Source organism: Salvelinus alpinus, chromosome 11, assembly GCF_045679555.1.
Source record: "Salvelinus alpinus chromosome 11, SLU_Salpinus.1, whole genome shotgun sequence".
NCBI lineage: Eukaryota > Metazoa > Chordata > Actinopteri > Salmoniformes > Salmonidae > Salvelinus > Salvelinus alpinus.
The window spans coordinates 49749893-49772848 of record NC_092096.1 but is presented as its reverse complement, the minus strand read 5'-3'; the positions used below and the strand labels follow the sequence as shown (position 1 = coordinate 49772848).

Sequence of the window (22956 nt, the reverse complement as noted above, 5' to 3'; positions counted from 1 at the left end):
CGCACTGGTGCAGCCCAGACTAGACAAACGTACCCTCGCAAATTAATTTTTTCCAGCCAGGCCTTTACCCCCACAAGCCCCAAATTTCACACCCATCACCCCCGATACCTTGACGACCCCCTGCTTTTTTTTCAGATTTTTCGCACGCTCCGAAAATGACAATTTTTATTGTAGAAAGTGATGCTGAGGGAAAAAGAGTAACAGCTCCCCTTGCCTTTTTATGCCTACTAAGTTCCCCAAGCCTCCTCACTAGCTTCAGCGTAGAGCCGAGAGAGACTGCACACACAGCACAGCACAGGAGCCTGCCTTGGGGCCTGGTGGAGGTGAATAAGGGGGGAGGGCGGGTAACTGGGACTATGGCTTGGGGTGTAGTAGGCATTTTCATTTTTAAAATTGAACCTTTATCCAAAAAGTCCCATTGAGGTCAGAAGACCTCTTTTTACAAGGGAGACCTGAGTGTAGGAGTGTGGCGTAGGAAGAGATATTGGTGTACTAGGGGACAAAACTTTTTTGGGGCAAATTTTAGGACTTGGTTCAGAAAACCTCCCCATTAGGAAAGGGAGCCCCCAAAGCTTCTTTGACATTTTTTGTTCTACTTAAATTAGGCTATGTTGTTATTCCCCAATGATCATTTCCTTGAGTAATTTTAGTCCTTTTTTTCTCCTTTTTTATTTTGTATTTATTTATTGAGTTATGGGTGAAGTTTTAGTTGAAGTTTGTGTGTGTAGAGCGAGAGGGTGTAGAGAGTACATTGGCCTTCAGAGGTGCATCAATATAAGGAGAAATAGGCTACTACACACAAGGTGTGGGCTAGATTTAATTTGAAGAGGGTGTTTACATTGTGTTATTGGCCCCCAACCATTCCCCTTTTTTTCCATTATTTTGAACAAGGACCCAAGGTAAGTGAATCCCTTCTTCTCTTTCTTCTTTATTTTCTCCTCTGTTTCAGGTCTTTTAAAATGGCCTCTGGTTTGAATGGAGAGAGACAAGCCTATCTATGTCAGAGAGAAACACTGAAAATGATTTTCTAGTTACCTCGTATGTCTGTCGCTCTTCCTGCCTCACATTTTCTCATTCTCTCTCCCTTACCCTCCCTCGCTCTTTCTGTCCCTCTGCAACCACTCTTTCTGCCTCGCTCTTTTTCGTTAGTTCTCTCTTGCCCCCCTCCCTCTCTCCCTCCTTACTCATTTTGAATGAGCCTATCTGGCAATATAGAGTGAGAGAGAGAACAAATGCTTGCTGCCTGAGTTCTGACGTGATCATTGGCTTTTTAAAATCTCTAATGAGCTACTCATAATGTCTTCCTGCTTTTCCGGAATGAATAATAATAATATCAATGTGGTCGTGTGGCACTAGTCTGAAATAGGCTAGTAGGCTATATCTTCTAGCCTTTCCATTATTTTAATTGTATGAAAATTGTGAATTAGTTTGGCATTAATCAATACTGTCTTGGTTTTTGTCTGGTCCTACTAGGACAAATGCTATTTGACCTTGAAGTGTTTTTTTTCTCTTCCACATTGTAGGGTTAAAGTGGTGGTGATTTTGTTTAAAGTCTTAAAGTATGGCCAATTGGTGTTCATTCTGTTAATATGAATTCATATCAATAGTATATTGGTGAAAAGTTTAATTTCGGTCTACTTTATGCCTTGGAAATTCAACTTTTCTAAGTCTAAAAAGTTTATGCGAGACCCCCCCACCCCTTCCTAAAAAACAAATATTGTTCTTACTTGCAACAACAACTATCACAATTTTTACAGATTCGTTCATATTTCAGTAATTGGCTTCACTGTCTGTTCCTGTTTGTCTCTTAACTTTTTTTTCAACAGATCACAAAACGGATTCCAAATATGCAGGTCTTAATAAAACTAAAAACCTATTGTAATTTATGTATGAGTTTTCTCTTATCTGTGTTCTGCAACTGGAATCGTGTTAGCATAGCCAGATTTGAGGGCCACATCAGTTCTATTTAAACAGTCAAGTCACTCTTCTGTATCTTGATAACACAAAAAATGTATTACTTGTCTCAAATCGAAATTCAACTAAACACATTGTGTGTAAGATTAGCCTTATTCGAGGGCCACATCAGTTCTATTTCAACTGCTAGTGCCAAGAACGGACCCCTTGTTGTAGTCATACAGTCAAGAGGGCTCTTGTGCCTCTTCCCCCTATTTTCATTCCCCTCTCCCTCCTCTCTGAGATGTGTGTGTGTGTGTGTGTGTCTTGTGGTTGCTACGTTAGCTGGAGCTCAGGTGTATCGCTGCTCGTGAATGTCAAGGTCACACCTTCTATGGGGGCTCTTTCGCCCTCCTTTTCCTCTATCTTCTATTTCTCCCTCCTTTCCCATTCTCTCCCTCTTTTCCTTAATTTTCTTTTCACAAACTCTCACACACACACACGCACAGTCATGTTTGAAGATAATCTTGTCTTGATGACAGTGAGGTCCAACAAGTCCCAAACTTTCGATTGGTTACTGCTGCATATAGGGTGATTTATTGTGGTGATGTCTGTCATTTCTATGATTAGAGTATAATGACATGACTTATTATTTGTTTAAACTGGCCTTTTTTTCTGTTCTGTCAAATCTTTTTTTAAATGAACTCGTATTGCTGTTTTTACTATTGGGATAGATTTATAGATGTGGGGAGGTTGTCTTGATGAGAATAACTGACTCCTCATGCTCTATGGTTTAGAATGGGCACTGTTTTCAAAATGGCACATTTTATAACGGTTATTCTACATATCGAGTTAATTGTGTTAATTTCAGCACATTATTTTCGGGATTCAGTTTGGCAATCTGCAGCACATAATGTCTTTTGTTTCGGGGGGGTTATTGTAGGCAATGGGAAAATAAACATTTATATTTTATTTAGTAACCAAAAACCATTTCGAATCATCAGAGTTATTTTCAATGTATGCGGATGTTGTCCTATTTGGCCGTCTTGTATAAATTGTTCTTCTGCATGTAGCATATCAGTATACCACCTGTAAAACTTAGAAAGGGGGTCAAACAGGCAAAAAGGACAGGCTTTAAATATTAAGACTAAGTATTATACAAATAGTTATTTTTATTAAGTATATTTTTACAGACTAGGTTTCTAACATTCGGATCAAATTAGTGTTTGAATAGATACATTTATGCACCTGGTGTAGTTAGTGAACTGTTCAGAAAGTGTCCTCTCTCCCCCAACTTCTCTTTTTTTCATCATCATCCACCATTTTGTCCACTTGCCCACCATCCATTTTGTGGTCTCAAATACGTGAAGTATATCAAGTTGTATTATAATTGCAGTTTAATTTAAATTCCTATGAATTACATAGAATTGACTTGGTATTGCATTTGCCAAGAAAATCATTTCACCATCTGTCTCTTATTGTTTTCTTAAGAAAGCATAACTATTGTTGTACTACTCACAACTCATGTTTCTAAAACTCTAGAAGCAATTTGCCACCAGAGTGTAAAAATCGCATATCTTTAAAATGTTATAGGCCTATATGTAATATCTTGGTTTTGTGTTATTTAAAGAATCTCTTTCACTGAAGTATGAGAGAGAGAGAATCTTGTCAGATTGTTATGTTAATGATCTGTTTTCTTCTTTATCTCCACAGCTCTATACCATGGAGAATCCTCTCTCTCGCCTTCTCTCCGGGGTACCCTTTAGCAGCACATCATGTTTTGCAGGTATCTAAAAGCAACTCCAAACCATTATGTGCTGCCGCTGGGAGCCCTTGGAATCACGGCAATTCCAAAAGAACACTTCTGCCAGTTCTGCCATTCCAATTCTGACTATCAATGTTCCATTCTGAAGGAGAACTCTCCTTATCTGCACTGGCAGTTGTCAGTGTTTGTTAAACCTGTAATGTTGCCAGCTTATCACTTTTACTGTTGGCTCAATGTCATGTTTTTTGCCCGTTTTACAGTGCCTACAGAAAGTATTCATACCCCTTGACTTATTCCACATTTTGTTACAGCCCGAATTCATAATGAATTCAATTGATTCTCACCTATCTACACATAGTACCCCATAATGACAAAGTGAAAGCATGTTTTTAGAAATGTTAACACATTTAGTAAGTATTCACACCCTGGGTCAATTAGAATCACCTTTTGCAGCAATTACAGCTGTCAGTCTTTCTGGGTACATCTCTAAGAGCTTTGCACACCTGGATTGTACTATATTTGCACATTATTGTTAAAAAACCCAAAATTTACTGTCAAGTTCGTTGTTGATCTTCACTAAACAGCCATTTTCAAGTCTTGCCATAGATTTCCAATGTGATTTGAAGTCAACTGTAACTAGGCCACTCAGGAACATTTATTGTAATCTTGGTAAGCAACTCCAGTGTATGTTTGGCCTTGTGTTTTAGGTTATTGTCCTGCTGAAAGGTGAATTTGTCTCCTAGTGTCTGTTGGAAACTAGGTTTTCCTATTTTCAATGTTTTGCCTGTCCTTAGCTCTGTTTCTTTTTATCAACAAAAGAAAACTCCTTAGTCTTTGCCAATGACAAGCATGGCGCTTGCAACGCCAGGGTTGTGGGTTCGATTCCCACGGGGGACCAGTACAAAAATGTATGCACTCACTACTGTGAGTCGTTCTGGATAGAGCGTCTGATAAATGATGTAAATGTAACATGGTGCAGCCACCACCATGCTTGAAAATATGAAGTGGTACTTGGTGTTGTTGGATTTACCCCAATCATAATTCTTTGTATTCAGGACATAAAGTTCAATTCTTTACCACACTTTTTGCAGTTTTACTTTAGTGCCTTATTGCAAACAGGATGCATGTTTTGGAATATTTTTTCTTCTGTACAGGCTTCCTTCTTTTTACTCTCATTTAAATTAGTACTGTGGATTAACTACAATGTTGTTGATCGTCCTCAGTTTTCACCTATCGCAGCCATTAAGCTCTGTAACGGTGAAATCCCTGAGCGGTTTCCTTCCTCTCCGGCAACTGAGTTGGGAAGGACGTCTGTTTCTTTGTAGTGACTGGTTGTATCACTACACCATCCCAAAGTTCACAATGCTCAAAGGGATATTGTCTGCTTTACATTTTTTTACCCATCTACCAGTGGGTGCACTTCCTCCCTGGTCTTTGTGGTTGAATCTGTGTTTGAAATTCACCGCTCGACTGGGGGACCTTACATTTATCTGTAATTATGGGTTACAGAGATGAGGTAGTCATTAAAAAATCACGTTAACACAATTATCCATGCAACTCGTGACTTGTTAAGCACATTTTTACTCCTGAACTTATTTAGGCTTGCCATAACAAAGGGGTTTGAATACTTATTGAATCAAGACATTTCCGCTTTTCACTTTTAATTAATAAAAAAACAAATATCATTCCACTTTGACATGGCATGGACTCACTGTGTGCAATAAGTGTTTAATATATTTTTTAATGACTACCTCATCTCTGTACCCCACACAAATTATCTTTAAGGTCTCTGTCGAGCAGTGAATTTGTGTGTAAGCCACTGACACACAAAATCAATTTGATCAATTTTAAATTCTGGCTGTAACATAACAAAATGTGGAGAAAGTCAAGTGGTGTGAATACTTTCTGAATCTTTCGGTTTGTTTAATAGTTGCTAGCTTCTTTTGAATATATCACTGAAGGGGAAATTCTTTCAGTGGTGGGGAATGAAACGTGTAAAAACATGGCGCCATAAAATACATAAAATGACAGTAAAGACGTAACTTTCAGTTGTCGCAAGCACTTCAAGTGTTGACGCCAGTCCAGACGGGTGTCTCTTCCTAATGTTGGAGCGAGGCCTTTGGCGTCAGCCAGAAGAGCCCAATGGTCCTACTGGCCGGCCAGGCTGTTAGTCTGTAGCCAGGAATACTGTAGGAGGGACCAAGGGGTTTTGGTCTGCCTGGTGGTCCTTCCAATGCAGTGTCTGTGTGACTGAGGTCTGTCAGTCTGCATGGTGGGCTGTCTCCAGACTAAGGCCGGGTGGTCGACCTGGCTGGCCTCCCCTCTCTAAGTGTCTGTCAGTTGGCCTGGCTGTTGAGCTCTCCTTTAGTCAGCCTGATGGTCTCTCTTCCTCTCCCCAGTGTGTCTGGCGTTAGCAGCACATCATTACTGGTAGCTGCCCCTTCTCTGGGCTGCCAGTATGGCTTGTGCTGCTCCAGTCAGCCACACACTTGTCTACAATACATCTTTACCTACTCCTCAACCTGGAGCTAAAATGGCATCAATTCCTGTGTTCATATTCTGCCATTTTTATTTTACTCGGTTATGTTTTATCGGAAGCTCTGTGTTAGTGGTATTACAGTGGCATATTTTTACAATGTGCCTGGCTGTCCCTCATGTGTGTACTATTGGGGGTTGGTGATAATTTGAATATATTACTTCATTTTATAAAGTTGGGGATATTGTGTAAGCGGAAATAGGCCTAATTTCACAACCCTAGTATTTAACCACTCTAGCAGTTTGAGCCAGTAACCACCTAAACCGACAAGGTGAAAAATCTCTGTGCCCTAGTGCAAAGGCACTTAATCCTAATTTGCTCCAGGGGTGCACGCCATACTAATATGGCTGACACTAAAACATCACTGCACCCATCTGGTGTTTTTTTAAATATTTTTTTACACTTACTGTGCCCACTAGTGTTTTCAATTGTATAAAAATCTCATTTCAATAAAGACTACACATTGAGTGACATGACTCCTGAATTAAATATTACCAACTACAAGTTTACTAAGTCAATTTATTCAACATAATTCAGCAAATCACACTGGTCATTTGATTGTCTTTAGAGTAAGCCTCTATAAAACTACAAATATTTGTCAGTAACTGACCGAGAAATATTTGCCCCCAAAAAATTTCCTTGAAGGATCATGGGTCATGTTTTGAACAATAAGATAATCCACTGTTTCAAACAGAAAACTGCACTAAACTAATTCCTGTCCTTTGATACAATTGTGTTCATATCTATATTATCCAGTATGCTTTTCAAATACCAGTTTAATTTGCTGGTGAGCTCAACACTGGGTTCACAAGTACATGATACCGTATACAAGTTTGCAGTTGCAGCATTGTCAAAGGGGAATTCGCAGGGCCACCTACCCAGATATCATAGTTGACATAAACCAAGATGGCAAAATCTACACACTGTAGTCCTTGGCCATGCATCTCTGCACATGAGCTTTTTGTGTAGTACAAATCAATCGTGTATGAATAAATAAAATACCATTATTTACATCCACCAACACATTCCTCATGCAAGAGAAATTTGCATCCTCATAGGCCTTGGCTTAAAAGCAGGGAATAAGGTGCCATTTCAGATGCACACAGAGATCCGCCAAGGCAAATCTGAAGGATCTTGGCTGTTGTCCATAGGAGAGATGTCTGAGCTGCGTCTCAAATTGCACTCTAATCCCTATTTAGCAGATTACATTTGACCAGGGTCCATAAGGCTCCAGTCAAAAGTAGCGCACTATGTAGGAAATAGGGTGCTATTGAAAACATCTTGAGGTCAACGAGAGAGGAGCGGCAGGTCACTGGAGTTCATGATGAAGCTGGAGTCGAGGTTCAGGTTGTCTGAGAGGAGCAAAGAAAAACATTTTAGTTGGAAAAAATTGTGGATCTTTCTGGCAAGATTATAGAACTGACTTTCCACAAACTCAGTTATAGTATATTTTCTGCAAGATCTAAGCTATATCTAAAAATGTATATCTTCTAGATCAATTTATGGCATGTTAATTTATACTTTTCCAATACAGTTTTTAATTTAGCAGACACTCTTATTCATTCAGAGTGCCTTTCTCACGGCCACATAGAAATATTTTTCCCCCACCTGGTGGGCTTTGGAATTCGAACCAGCAACCTTCCAATTATTGGCCCAGCAGGCTTAACCGCTAAGCTACATGCTGCCCCTCAGATATAGTAATAGCTTCAAAACAAATTTTATTGGTCACATACACATTTAGCAGATGTTATTGTGGGTGTAGCAGTAGAGGTCGACCGATTATGATTTTTCAACGCTGATACAGATTATTGGAGGACCAAAAAAAACGACGATTTTTAAAATTTATTTGTAATGACAATTACAACAATACTGAATGAACACTTATTTTAACTTAATATAATACATCAATAAATCAATTTAGCCTCAAATAAATAATGAAACGTGTTCAATTTGGTTTAAATAATGCAAAAACAAAGTGTTGGAGAAGAAAGTAAAAGTGCAATATGTGCCATGTAAGAAAGCTAACGTTTAAGTTCCTTGCTCAGAACATGAGAACATATGAAAGCTGGTGGTTCCTTTTAACATGAGTCTTCAATATTCCCAGGTAAGAAGTTTTAGGTTGTAGTTATTATAGGAATTATAGGACTATTTCTCTACCATTTGTATTTCATATACCTTTGACTATTGGATGTTCTTATATGCACTTTAGTATTGCCAGTGTAACAGTATAGCTTCCATCCCTCTCCTCGCCGCTACCTGGGCTCGAACCAGGAACACATCGACAACAGCCACCCTCGAAGCAGCGTTACCCATGCAGAGCAAGGGGAACAACTACTCCAAGTCTCAGAGCGAGTGACGTTAGAAACGCTATTAGCGCGCACCCCGCTAACAATTTCACATTAGTTACACCAGCCTAATCTCGGGAGTTGATAGGCTTGAAGTCATAAACAGCGCAATGCTTGAAGAGCTGCTGGCAAAACGCACGAAAGTGCTGTTTGAATGAATGCTTACGAGCCTCCTGGGGCCTACCATTGCTCAGTCAGACCGCTCTATCAAATCATAGACTTAATTATGACATAATAACACAGAAATACGAGCCTTATGTCATTAATATGGTAGAATCCGGAAACTATCATCTCGAAAACAAAACGTTTATTCTTTCAGTGAAATACGGAACCGTTCCGTATTTTATCTAACGGGTGGCATCCATAAATCTAAATATTCCTGTTACATTGCACAACCTTCAATGTTATGTCATAATTATGTAGAATTCTGGCAAATTAGTTCACAATGAGCCAGGCGGACCAAACTGTTGCATATACCCTGACTCAGCGTGCAATGAACGTAAGAGAAGTGACACAATTTCACCTGGTTAATATTGCCTGCTAACCTGGATTTCTTTTAGCTAAATATGCAGGTTTAAAAATATATACTTCTGTGTATTGATTTAAAAAAAGGCATTGATGTTTATGGTTAGGTACACGTTGGAGCAACGACAGTCCTTTTTCGCGAATGCGCACTGCATCGATTATATGCAACGCAGGACACGCTAGATAAACTAGTAATATCATCAACCATGTGTAGTTATAACTAGTGATTATGATTGATTGTTTTTATAAGATAAGTTTAATGCTAGCTAGCAACTAACCTTGGCTTCTTACTGCATTCGCGTAACAGGCGGGCTCCTCGTGAGGCAGGTGGTTAGAGCATTGGACTAGTTGCAAGATTGAATCCCTGAGCTGACAAGGTAAAAATCTGTCGTTCTGCCCCATAACAAGGAAGTTAACCCCACCATTCCTAGGCCGTCATTGAAAATAAGAATGTGTTAACTGACTTGCCTAGTTAAATAAAGGTGGGGGGAGGCAAAATCGGCGTCCAAAATGACCTATTTCCGATTGTTATGAAAACATGAAATCGGCCCTAATTAATCGGCTATTCCGATTAAATCGGTCGACCTCTAGTTCCTAGCTCCAACAGTGCAGTAGTATCTAAAAACGAATCACAATACACACATCTAAAAGTAAAAGAAAGGAATTAAGAAATATATAAATATTAGATTGGGCAATGTCGGAGTGGCATTGACTAATACAGTAGAATAGAATACAGTATATACATGAGATGAGTAAAGCAGTATGTAAACATTAAATTGACTTGTGTCTATGTATAGGGCAGCAGCCTCTAAGGTGCAGGGTTGTGTAACCAGGTGGAAGCCGGCTAGTGATGGCTATTTAACAGTTGGATGGCCTTAATGTTGAAAATCTTCTTTTGTCTCTCGGTCCCAGCTTTGATGCAACTGTACTGACCTCGCCTTCTGGATGATAGCGGGATGAAAATACCGTAGCTCGGGTGGTTGATGTCCTTGATGATCTTTTTGGCCTTCCTGTGACATCGGGTACTGTAGGTGTCCTGGAGGGCAGGTAGTTTGCACCCGGTGATGCGTTGGGCAGACCGCACCACCCTCTGGAGAGCGGTGCAGTTGCCATACCAGGTGGTAATACAGCTGGACAGGATGCTCTCAATTGTGCAGCTTAAAGTTTGAAGGTTTTAGGGGCCAAGCCAAATTTATTCAGCCTCCTGAGGTTTAAGAGGCGCTGTTGCGCCTTAACTACATTGTCCGTCTGGGTGGACCATTTCAGATAGTCAGTGATGTGTACGCCGAGGAACTTGAAGCTTTCCACCTTCTCCACTGCGGTCCAGTCGGTGTGGATAGGGGTGTGCTCCCTCTGTTGTTTCCTGAAGTCCATGATCAGCTCCTTTGTTTTGTTGACGTTGAGTGAGGTTATTTTCCTGGCACTACTCTCCCAGGGCCCTCACCTCCTCCATGTAGTCTGTCTTGTCATTGTTGGTAATTAGGCCTACTACTGTTGTCGTCTGGAAACTTGATTGAGTTGGAGGCGTGCGTGGCCACGCAGTTTTGGGTGAACAGGGAGTACAGAAGGGGGTTGAGCACGTACCCTTGTGGGGCCCCTGTGTTGATGATCAGCGAAGCGAAGGTGTTTCCTACCATCACCACTTGGGGGCAGCCCGTCAGGACCCAGTTCCACAGGGCGGGGTTCAGACCCAGGGCCCTGAGCTTAATGATGAGCTTGGAGGATACTAATGTTGTTGAATGCTGAGTTATAATCAATGAACAGCATTCTTACATAGGAATTCCTCTTGTTCAGATGGGATAGGGCAGTGTGCAGTGCGATTGCATCGTCTGTGGATCTATTGGGGCGGTAAGCAAATTGAAGTGGGTCTAGGGTGTCCGGTAAGGTAGAGGTGATATGATCCTTAACTAGCCTCAAAGCTCTTCATGATGACAGAAGTGAGTGCTATGGGGCGATAACTAAATTACTAAGTTACCTTTGCTTTTTTGGGTACAGGAACAATGGTGGACATCTTGAAGCAAGTGGGGACAGAATGGGATAGGTAGGGATTGAAATTGTCCGTAAACACTAAGGGATGCACGATATAAAAAAACGGTGATCATATCGGAAATCGGCCGATGTGCAAAGCTGATGTGCATACCTATATAACATGATGTAATGACGCCATGTAAAATTTGGCACTATACGTGCAACACAGCATTCCTAAACTAGCCCACAATGTCTGCTGTGTGGATTGAGCAGTCAACAAGTCGAGCAGTCATTTGAAAGAGTAAGAAAATTTCAGCGGGGTAACTCCAAGGTGAAATCTATTAAGGCCAAGATAATGGAATTCATTGCCCTTGACAATCAACCGTTCTCTGTCGTGGGTGATGTTGGCTTTCGCCGACTGGTCGAGCACCGGTACACACTACCAAGCACGCAATTTTTTCAGATGTTGCCCTACCGGAGTTACACAGTAATAGCTTCACGACATACATACTATGGAACGCCGTGAGTCTTTGCATGTCAAAAAATACAGTAGCACTGTCAAAGCTGTACAAAAGTCTGCAAACACCGGCCACGAACGATGGGTTTACATTACTGCGTTGGTAATAAAGCATAATTTGTTCGACCGCAACTTCTGGGGTAGCTAGCTTTAGCTTGGTACCTAGCTAGCACCAATACAACCAGCCTGAAAACAATGTTTCATTATTCTTAGCAATGATTTAGGAATCCTTGTAAGTATTAGCTAGGTTGCCACTTGTTGTTCACCTATTTAAATTGAACTTCTGGTCATCAAAATAAATAGCTAGTCAGCAACTTAACCCTGTTACCCAAAACTAACGTTATAAGCAGCCAGCTAGCTTCATTTGGCTAGTGAGGCTCGACCGCACCGGGTTGTGTGTTGTGATGCTAGCCACATTAGTGGAATTTGAGGTTTGTCTTCAAAATAAAAGTCATTGACAGTAATGCAAATGAATACAAATAGTAGAATTATGCCATACTTATTTAAGGCTAATCGCAAAGCCCACTATTGTGGCTAATCCTTATTGTTGCTAGCTTCACATAGATTGGTCCAACCACCATTAATTAAATAAGAACTGTCTTATAAATTAGGGTTATTTTAGATGACACCTAGCTAACTATAGCTACTGAAACCGATGTCATATTTTTTGACACGCAAAGACCCAAACGGCATTCCATAGAAATGCTGGTTGAGAATGAAACGACTGAATAAATGAACAAAAGCACAGCAAGTAAGTGAAAGAAATAGGTTTTGATTATGTTTTACTGGTAATGGGGATATACGTAAATGCCAACGAAATAACTTTTTGGTCAGTGTGGTGTGCGTGTAACCTTTATTAAACTAGGCAAGTCAGTTAACAAATTCTTATTTACAATGATGACGCTGGGCCAATTGTGCTCCGCACTATGGGACTCCCAATTACGGCCAGATGTGATACTGCCTGGATTCGAACCAGGGACTGTAGTGACGCCTCTTGCACTGAGATGCAGTGCCTTAGACCGCTGCGTCCATGTATGTGTGTTAAATAGCCTCCCGGGTGGCGCAGTGGTCTAGGGCACTGCTTCGCAGTGCTAGCTGCGCCACCAGAGTCTCTGGGTTCGCGCCCAGGCTCTGTCGCAGCCGGCCGCGACCGGGAGGTCCGTGGGGCGACGCACAATTGTCATAGCGTGTCCGGGTTAGGGAGGGTTTGGCCGGTAGGGATATCCTTGTCTCATCGCGCTCCAGCGTCTCCTGTGGCGGGCCGGGCGCAGTGCGCGCTAACCAAGGGGGCCAGGTACACGGTGTTCCTCCGACACATTGGTGCGGCTGGCTTCCGGGTTGGAGGCGCGCTGTGTTAAGAAGCAGTGCGGCTTGGTTGGGTTGTGCTTCGGAGGACGCATGGCTTTCGACCTTCGTCTCTCCCGAGCCCGTACGGGAGTTGTAGCGATAAGACAAGATAGTAATTACTAGCGATTGGATACCACGAAAATTGGGGAGAAAATGGGATAATTTTTTTTTTAAATAAATAAATAATAATAATAAAAAATGTTACAGAAAAACTATCGTCAAAGTAATGACTCGGGACGTCGGGTTTGAAATGAAAGCTTCTTTTAGTAATACTACTTGTTCGCATTACATTTAACAACTTTAGATTCTACAAAACAATAAAAGTTGCTAGCGAAAGTCAGGATAATCACTTGTACATAACTGGCGCGTTCTCTCTACTTCCTGTCGCAAGGCATTCTGGAACGTGCAGTCTATGTATGTAAAATATGTTTGTAGTTCTCTCAATCTCCAACACACAAATACAATTACATAAATAAACTGTAAAGAAAAATCTTTAGATACAGCTCAATGAATTAACTTAAACATTAACTCTGTAACCCATTAAAGTTACGTCATCCCCCCCCCCCCCCCCCGATGAACAACTGTGTTCATCTAAATCTCTAGGGAGTATATCAACTGAATAGGTCTCAACAAAGTCACTGAAGCAGTACGAACATGACCTAACTAGGCTATCTCGGCCTGGAAACAGTTCCTCAATCTTTCCTAGTTTCCAGGCTTGTCTGGGTGTGTTATCTTCTCCAATGAGTACAACGTCACCCGCTTTCAGTGGGGTGGGCTGTGGTGTGTCACAGCGGTGTGCCGACTTTAGATCCAGCAAGTAGTCTCTTCGCCAACTGTTCCAGAAGCTGGTCACAAGTCTCTGCCTGTACTTCCATCTGCGTGTCATTTCCTCCTTGTTTAGCGTTGGGTGCTGAGTGTCAGCTGGAAATGGCTTGGGTGGCAAAGAGGTTAGTCTTTTAGCCACCAGGAAGTGTGCTGGGGTCAGGGGTTGTGGTTCATCCACTTCATTGTGCACGAAGGTCAGAGGCCTAGAATTTAGGATAGCTTCAACCTCTGTCAGGACTGTGCACATCTCTTCAAAGTTGAGTGAAGCTCTCCCAAGAAAATCTCTCAGGCATGTTTTCACTGACCTGACGAGTATTTCCCAGAATCCGCCCCACCAGGCTGCTCGCTCGGCGATGAACCTACAGGTGATGCCCCTTTGAGAAGAACGCCAAGAGTTGGGGCTCTTCGATTGCCTTCCACAGCTCTTTCAAGTCCTAATCAGCTCTCTTGAACGTTTTTGCATTGTCTGAGTAGATTACCTTGCATAATCCTCTCCTTGAGATGAATCTTTTAGAGCTAACAGGAATGTCTCTGTTGACTGATCTGAGACTAGTTCCAAATGCACTGCTCTGGATACAGCACAAGTGAACAGTGCAATGTATGACTTCTTCACAGAACCATTTTCTTTCACATAGAGTGGTCCTGCAAAATCCACACCTGTGACTTCGAATGGTGGGGATTCAGTTATTCTGTCTTTTGGTAAAGGCGCAGTGACCTGCTGTCCGGCCCTTGCCTTGAATCTCTTGAACACTATACATATTGCCACTGTGCTCTTGACTAGCTGCCTAGCACACAAGATGCAGTATCGCTCTCTGATTTGTACTTGAGTATCTCTTGCTCCAGAATGCATCACCTTCTCATGGTGGTACTGTATCCACATTTCTGAGTATCTGTACTTGAACCCATGGGTGCTGCTCTCAATGTGAAGTTGGACTGTTGCAGTCTTCCTCCTACACTGAGTAGTTCATGTTCGTCCAAGAACGGTTTCATTTCTCTGATTTTACAGTCTTTGTTTTGGCTTTTTCCTGTCTTCAGTAGTTTGATCTCCTGTCCGAAACTCTGTTGTTGTTTTACCTTGATCCAGTACTTTTCTGCATCGAACAGTTCGTCAGCAGTCGGTTCACCTTGCATCTTTATGTTTGTACGAGCATTGGCTATGACTCTTTATCCAGGCGGTGACTCTGAACACTCTTTTCAGTTTGCTGTACCTTTCAAGCTCCAACACAGGGTCAGTGACATCTGTGCTGTTTGCTGCGAGTTGTACAGTAACCTGGCGACTGGACTTGAGTTCTGAATTTACCTCTTCTGGAACCTTGTTATCATCAGTCTCCTCAGACTGATTGGGTGATGTCAGAATTCTGGGTCCATTCCACCATAGCTGGCTCTGTGTCAAGTTTCGAGCAGTTTTTCCTCTTGTAGGGAGGTCGGGTGGATTAGTTTCCCATTCAATGTGACCATGACTCTGGATTGGTCAAGGCCTGGATCTCTGTCACTCTGTTCGCGACAAACTGTTTCCATTTCTGAGCTGAGCTGCAAATCCAATGCAGCACGATCATCGAGTCTGTCCACATTTTGATTTGTTTTTTCTTCCATTTTCAGTGTGGTCATCAGGTTGTTTGCCAGTCTCGCTCCAATCACAGCTCCCATGAGCTCCAGGCGTGGCAGTGTCATTTTCTTGAGTGGGGCTACCCTGGACTTGGATGCGACTAGACTTGTCGTTGTTTCCCTGTCTTGTGATTCACCTTGCAAGTAAGCTACTGCACTAAGCCCTTTCACTTGCATCACAGAACACGTGTAGTTTCAGGGTGTGGCTGTTCTGTACCACCTTGGTATGGCGAGCTGGTGTAACTGGGGTAGTTCTGGACACCACTGTTGCCATTCTTGTGTCAGATCAGGTGGTAATTCTTCGTCCCAGCTGAGTCCCCTCTCCCACATTTCCTGGAACATGCACTTGATCCTGAAGGGAGTCAGGAAACCAAGAGGGTCAAAGATACGTGCAGACGACTGCAAAACACTTCTTTGTGTTTTCCCTTGCTTTAGAATGCTCAGTAGCGGCCTGAGGTCAAACAAAGTAATCTGTTTCCGGTCTCCATCCTAAAACCTTCAGCACTACTCCTTGTGATTCTAGCGTCAACGGGTGGTCAGTTGTCGTACTCTCCTCCCATTTTGTTTTCAGTTCAGGAGAGTTGGTCATCCACTTGCAAAGGTCAATGCCTGCAATCGACAGCATTCGCTTTGCAGTTGTTGTCACAAGGTAAGCCTCTTCAACATTGCGTGAACTTGCAATGAAGTAATCTACAGAGTGACTCTCTATCTCTACAACTTCTGGTTGTTCTGTTTCATATTGTTTCAGGTGCTTCCTGATTGTAGCTGCCAGCAAGAATGGACTTGGGGAAGCTCCAAATACCACTCTTTTCATCCTCAGCACACGCAGCTCCTCTTCATTTTCTCCCCTTGGTGGGCCTGTGAGCCATAGGAATCTCACGGCGTCTCTATCTCTCTCTGCTAGGGGATATCTGCAGGAAAGCCTTCTTGATGTCTGCCATGAATGCGATCTCATGTAGTCTGAACTTTATCAGAACGCTGAGCTGAGCAGAACCGGATTCAGGTTAGGTCCTGTGAGTAGACAGTCATTGAGGAATGGACAGCCATCTTCATGGGACGAGGTTATGAACTCCGTCATGGTTATCCGTGTATTCGTCAATGTTTTTCTCTGAGGCTGGCCGGAACATATCCTTGTCCGCGTGATCAAAACAATCTTGAAGCATGGATTCCGATTGGTCAGACCGGTGTTGAATAGACCTTAACACGGGTACTTCTTGTTTGAGTTTCTACCTATAGGAAGGGAGGAGCAAAATGGAGTCGTGATCAGATTTTCCAAAGGAAGGGTGGGGGAGGGCCTTGTAGGCATTTTGAAAAGAGTGACAGTGGTCCAATGTTTTACCAGCGCGAATACTACAGTCAATGGTCAATGTGTTGGTAGAACTTCGGTAGCGTTTTCCTCAAATTTGCTTTGTTAAAATCCCCAGCTACAATAAATGTGGTTTCCAGTTTGCATAAAGTCCCGTGTAGTTCTTTTAGGGCCATTGTGGTATCAGCTTGAAGGGGAATATACAGGGCTGTGATTATAACCGAAGATAATTCTCTTGGGAGGTAATACGGTCGACATTTGATTGTGGTATTCTAGGTCGGGTGAACAAAAGGACTTTAGTTTCTGTATGTTAATCACAATCACACCATCAGTGTTTGACTACCTTTCTTCTTCCCGGAGAGTTCTTTATTCCTGTCTTGAAGACCAGTAATTATTGGTTTCCCCTCATTCGGGCAATAGCAAAGGCTGTGCATTATCACTAAATAGTAGTCAAAAGAAGCCCGTTCTCTCTCACCCTGATCGAAGTTGAGTTTCTTGGAGTTGGATCCCTCTCCCAGTCCCTCTATGTCTACCAGGTCAGAGTTGACGTCAGAGTCATTCAGAGCACTCAGAGTCACATCTGCTGGAACACACAGGCAGGAAGAGCTAAGTCTTTTTCTTTATCCCATTGTTTCAAATATAGACAAAGACTAAATATTTTCACAGTTAAACTATTCAATTTGATCTGCAAGGACTTTTCTAATTGCTTTGCACATATTTTGTTGAAAAACAATCCTTTACTATTACTTTCAATATTGAGGTAAAAAAAAAGAAGAAAAAAAAGGCTGAAGGTGGGACTGATTAGAAATCATTGCCAAGATGGCAACTACAAAATGTATTGATTGATTCCTTCCTTCATCCATCTCCACTCACCTGCAGACTTCTGTTTCTTCATTGTGGGAATGGCCAGAGTCACATTTCCCTGGACACCTGCCTTCATGACGACCTTTGAGGTCGGCACAGCAATGACAGTTGGTGTTGCCGTGGTGGCCATGGTAACAGCAGTCTTCTTGGCGGTCTTTTTTGGGGAGTCGGTGGAAATGGGCATCCCGGTCTCGTCATAGAGCTTCCTCTTCACTGTACTTTTAATCTGGACCCTTCGGGAAGAGGAGACAAGGTAGGATCAGGTTAGCGGTGGTGATTTAACCAGTAACCTGTCAATTATTTATTTTTTTAAGTAAACCATCATGAATTGATAGATCTTTAGCACTAGCAGATGGATAGTACAATGCATGTGTGGGTAAATAGATCTGAATGTGATATTTTAGATCTTCTAGTAATGGTTTAGCTCATCGGGGCTTGTGTCACTGATAGACTATCTTCCTATTGCTTTAGAGCTACCTCTGAAAACATCTCATTGGACACGTCACCCAGACGCGAATGGAGCAAAGTAGAGAGATAAGGGGTAAGAGACCAAGACCTGGTACGGACTACAATGTTTGAGGGCCATTAGTAATGAAAAGAGACGGGGGGGGGGGGGGGGTCCTTACACGGTGCGTTCCTTGATGACAGCGCTGAGGGAGTTCAGGTCATCACCAAACCTCACCACGGCCGATCTCAGCTGCCCAATCTCAGTGTCCGTCCACTTAGCTCTGCAATGACACACAGGGCGTTTCAGAACCACTAGTCTACATTGCAGTTGCACTGCACAGATCTACAAATCACCTAGCATCCTAAATAACTACACATTATGATTTTGTAGATCAGTCTGGTCAGTTGGTGATCAGCGATTGATGCCCTTGAACGCAGCCAGAGACGAAGAGAGGGTGGAGACGAAGAGAGGGTGTCGAGTGCTTTCTGGTATTAATGACGCAACAGCGTTTCCTCAGATTGACTTCTTGGCGGGGATATTCAAGATGGAGCACATATCAGTGTAATGTGTACAGTGTGCTACAAGTGACACAAGCCCAAAAATTACAAAGTCATGATCAGTAGACTTATAAATCAGACTAGACTTGGAACACTACATAATCGATACAGATATTTATCTCTATCTGTAACTTGGTGTGTGTATTCTCACCCTGCGGGACTGGAGTCAGCCACGGGGTGCAGTTGCATGGTCAGCTCCCCTAACTTGGTGAAAGCAGCTCCTGCTGCTGAGAAGATCTCCCCAACCTTGAAAATTAAAGCAGAAAATACCTAAATCAATACCTTTGAATTATCCTATTTTCTTTTGAGACAGTAGCAAAGGTCTTTCCACATTGTTACGTTACAGCCTTATTCCTTAGTGTACACACAATACCTATCCCATAATGACAAAGCAAAAACAGGATTAGACATTTATTTTTTAATAAATAATCACATTTAAATAAGTATTCAGACCCTTCACACAGTACTTTATTAAAGCTCCTTTGGCAGCGATTACAGCCGAGTCTTCTTGGGTTTGACGCTACAAGCTGTATTTGAGTTTCTCCCATTCTTCTTTGCAGATTCTCTCAAGCTCTGTCAGGTTGGATGGTGAGTGTTGCTGCACAGCTATTTTCAGGACTCTCCAGAGATGTTTGATTGGGTTCAAGTCCAGGCTCTGGCTGGTTCCCTCAAGGACATTCAGAGACTTGTCCCGAAGCCACTTCTGCGTCTTCGCTGTGTGCTTAGGGTTGTTGTCCTGTTGAAAGGTGAACCATCACCCCAGTCAGAGGTCCTGAGGAGGTTTCCATCAAGGATCTCTCTGTACTTTGCTCTGTTCATATTTCCGTCGATCATGACTAGTCTCCCAGTCCCTGCCACTGAAAAACATCCCCACAGCATGATGCTGCCTCACCTCACCTCACCCGTGCTTCACCGTAGGGATGGTGCCAGGTCTCCTTCAAAGGTGACGCTTGGGATTCAGGCCAAATAGTTCAATCATCAAACCAAAGAATCCTGTTTCTCATGGTCCGAGAGTCCTTTAGGTGCCTTTTGGCAAACTACAAGCGGGCTGTTGTGCCTTTTACTGAAGAGTGGCTTCCGTCTGGCCACTAACATAAAGGCCTGGTAGATCCAAACTATTTCCATTTAAGAATGGAGGCCACTGTGTTCATGGGGACCTTCAATGCTGCAGAAATGTTAGAGTACCATTCCCCAGATCTGTGCCGACACAATCTTGTCTCTGAGCTCTACATACAATTCCTTCGAACTCATGGCTTGGTTTCTGCTCTGACATGCACGGTCAACTGTGGGATCTTATATAGACAGGTGTGTGCCTTTCCAAATCATGTCCAATCAATTGAATTTACCACAGGTGGACATCAATGAAGTTGTAGAAACATCTCAAGGATGATCAATGGAAACAGGATGCACCCGAGGTCAATTTCAAGTATCTGATTACTTATGTAAATAAGATGGGTTTCTTTTAATACATTTTCTAACTTTTTTTTTTTTTTTTTTACTTAACGCTGTGTCATTATGGGTTATTGTGTGTAGATTGATTTGATTTAATCCATTTTAGAATAAGGCTGTAAAGAAACCCAAATGCACTGTATGATCAACTGTATTACAAGGCAATGCCATGTTGAAAACTTTTACGGACTACAAAGGGAAACCCAGACGCGAGCAGCCCAGTGACGGAGCCTACCAGACGAGCTAAATGTCTTATCCTCGCATCGAGGCCAGCAACACTGAAGCATGCACGAGTGCACCTGTGTGATAACGCTCTCGGTAGCCGATGTGAGCAAAACCTTTAAAAACAGGTCAAGATTCAAAGCCGTGGGGCCAGACGGATTACCAGGACGTGCACTCAAACCATGCGCAGACCAACTGTCAAGTGTCTACACTGACATTTAACCCCTCCCTGACCGAGTCTACAATACCTACATGTTTCAAGCAGACCACCATAGTCACTGTGTCCAAGGAAGCAAAGGTTACCTGCCTAAATGATTACCGCCCCGTAGCACTCACATCGGTAGCCATGAAGTGCTTTGAAAGGCTGATCATGGCTCACATCAACAGCATCCTCCCAGATGCGCTAGACCCACTCCAATTCGCATACCGCCCAAGCAGACCCACAGATTACGCAATTTCAATCGCACTCCACACTGCCCTTTCCCCCCTGGACAAAAGGAACACATTCAAGATCCTTGGTGTCCACATCACCAACGAACTATCATTGTCCAAACACACCAAGACAGTAGGGAAGAGGGCACAACAAAACGTTTTCCCCCTCAGGAGACTGAATAGATTTGGCATGAGTCCCCAGATCCTCAAAAGGTTCTACAGCTGCACCATTGAGAGCATCCTGACCAGTTGCATCACCGCCTGGTCTGGTAACTGCTTGGCATCTGACCGTAAGGCGCTAGAGTGTAGTGCATATGGTCCAGTACATCACTGGGGCCAAGCTTCCTGCCATCCAGGACCTATATAATAGGCGGTGTCAGAGGAAAGCCCATAAAATTGTCAGACTCCAGTCAGACTTTTCTCTGCCACCGCACGTCAAGCAGTACCAGAGCACCAAATCTAAGACAAAAAAGCTCCTTAATACCCCCAAGCCATAAGACTACTGAACAATTAATCAAATTGTTTTGTACACTGCTGCTACTCACTGTTTATTATCTATGCATAGTCACTTCACCCCTACCTACATGTACAAATGACCTCAACTAACCCCCACACACTGACTCAGTACCGGTACCCCCTGTATATAGCAGCCTCATTGTTGTGTTGTTACTTTTTACTTTAGTTTGTTTTCTTAACTCTTCTTTAACTGCACTGTTGGTTAAGGGCTTGTAAGTAAGCGTTTCACGGTAAGGTCTACACTTGTATTCGGCGAATGTGACAAATAAAGATTGATTTGATGGCATAATATCAAAACAGGATTAGTCCATTTTATCCAGCATTGTTGTTTTGTACGGTTGCAATGCAGACTTAATCTTTATTTTAAGAGATCATTAATGAGGGGTTTTCCTCCATGCAGACAGCGCCTTCGGGTGGTAGCTTCCATACAAAGTACATGGAAGTGAGAAAAAAGTTAATACATGACATTGACAACATTCAGCCACGTCCTGGGTGCTTGACTTATTATAACACGAATAATGTTTTTTTCTTCCTTCAAAAGTGGAGTTGCCTGGTATAGGACAGTAAAATAAAAATGTATCTTTGGAATAACCCAGGTGAGCTTAAATAGCGGTTACATGGCTGCCATTCGAATTCGCTTGTTAGCTGACGACGTTAGGTAGCTAACATGAGCTAGATTTGTGCAGGACCTAGCTAACAGCAAAATATACGGCTAAAATCAAAACGTGAGAATGACCTACCTTCGTTGAGGCTGAAGTCATTTTTCTTTTTGTAGTTGCTGAACAGATGCAGATTTTCCTGTGAATAACGCCGTTTAGAGAAGCTAGCTAAGCTTCAGGTTAGTTAGCATGGTTGCACTGCAGGCTCAGCTGTTAATACAAATACCAACTTCGTCCACGTCCTACAATATTCATATTTTTGTTTGCAGTCCGCAACTGTTTTCGGTGAGCCTGTGCATTTTATTAACACTGATCTTATGTTTTTTTGTTGTTGCAATAATCAGAAATGTGTAGCTAAAAATAAATGACATACACAAATGACAATGTGGACAAACGAAAGACTTCACCTGCGCAAATAAATCCCAAATGCTGATTGGCCCAAAATTCACACCACGTGCTCGTGATTCTTCTTTGGTATCATGACGCACATTTTGTTTGTGCATACCGCCACCTATTGTGCGGGATTGTGTTCGAATATGTTACATATATTTTTTATTCTTCAAAGTAGCCACTCTTTGCCTGGATGACAGCTTTGCACACTCTTGGTATTCTCCCAACCAGCTACATGAGGAATGCTTTTCCAACAGTCTTGAAGGAGTTCCCACAAATCAAATTTTAATTGTCACATGCGCCGAATACAACAATGCTCACTTACAAGCCCTTAACCAACAATGCTTTGAGAAGTTTTAAGAAAAAATAGTGTTAAGTATAAAACGGAAAATAAAAATAACAAATAATTAAACAGCAGAAGTAAAATAACAATAGCGAGGCTATATAAAGTGGGTACCGGTACAGAGTCAATGTGCGGGGGCATCGGTTAGTCAAGGTAATTGAGGTAATATGTACATGTAGGTAGAGTTAAAGTGACTGCATAGATAATAAACAGAGAGTAGCAGCATTGTAAAAAAGGGGTCTGGGTAGCCCTTTGATTTGCTGTTCAGGAGTTTTATGGCTTGGGGGTAGAAGCTGTTAAGAAGCCTTTTGGACCTAGACTTGGCGCTCCGGAACCACTTGCCGTGCTGTAGCAAAGAGAACAGTCTATGACTAGGATGGCTGTAGTCTTTGACAATTTTTAGGGCCATCCAATGACACCGCCTGGTATAGAGGTCCTAGATGG

General features: G+C 42.4%; 1 protein-coding gene across 4 annotated transcripts; it reads right to left on the bottom strand.

Annotated features, from left to right (window-relative positions):
- Window positions 1–6699: 6699 nt before the first annotated feature.
- Window positions 6700–22249, bottom strand: LOC139534875 (chromatin complexes subunit BAP18-like). Of its 4 annotated transcripts, none has more exons than XM_071334386.1 (6): window positions 21861–22246; window positions 18653–18747; window positions 18123–18224; window positions 17506–17729; window positions 17108–17215; window positions 6700–7546 (listed from the first exon to the last, which is right to left on the bottom strand). In XM_071334386.1, the coding sequence occupies exons 1-6, from the start codon at window positions 21879–21881 to the stop codon at window positions 7482–7484; spliced, it is 615 nt and encodes a 204-aa protein (XP_071190487.1). In that variant the 5' UTR covers window positions 21882–22246; the 3' UTR covers window positions 6700–7481. The 4 variants fall into 4 exon arrangements, with proteins under 4 accessions (XP_071190487.1, XP_071190488.1, XP_071190490.1 ...); XM_071334387.1 differs by having other exon boundaries at window positions 17108–17212; XM_071334389.1 differs by lacking the exon at window positions 18123–18224 and having other exon boundaries at window positions 17108–17212; window positions 21861–22249.
- Between the last annotated feature and the right edge of the window lie 707 nt (window positions 22250–22956).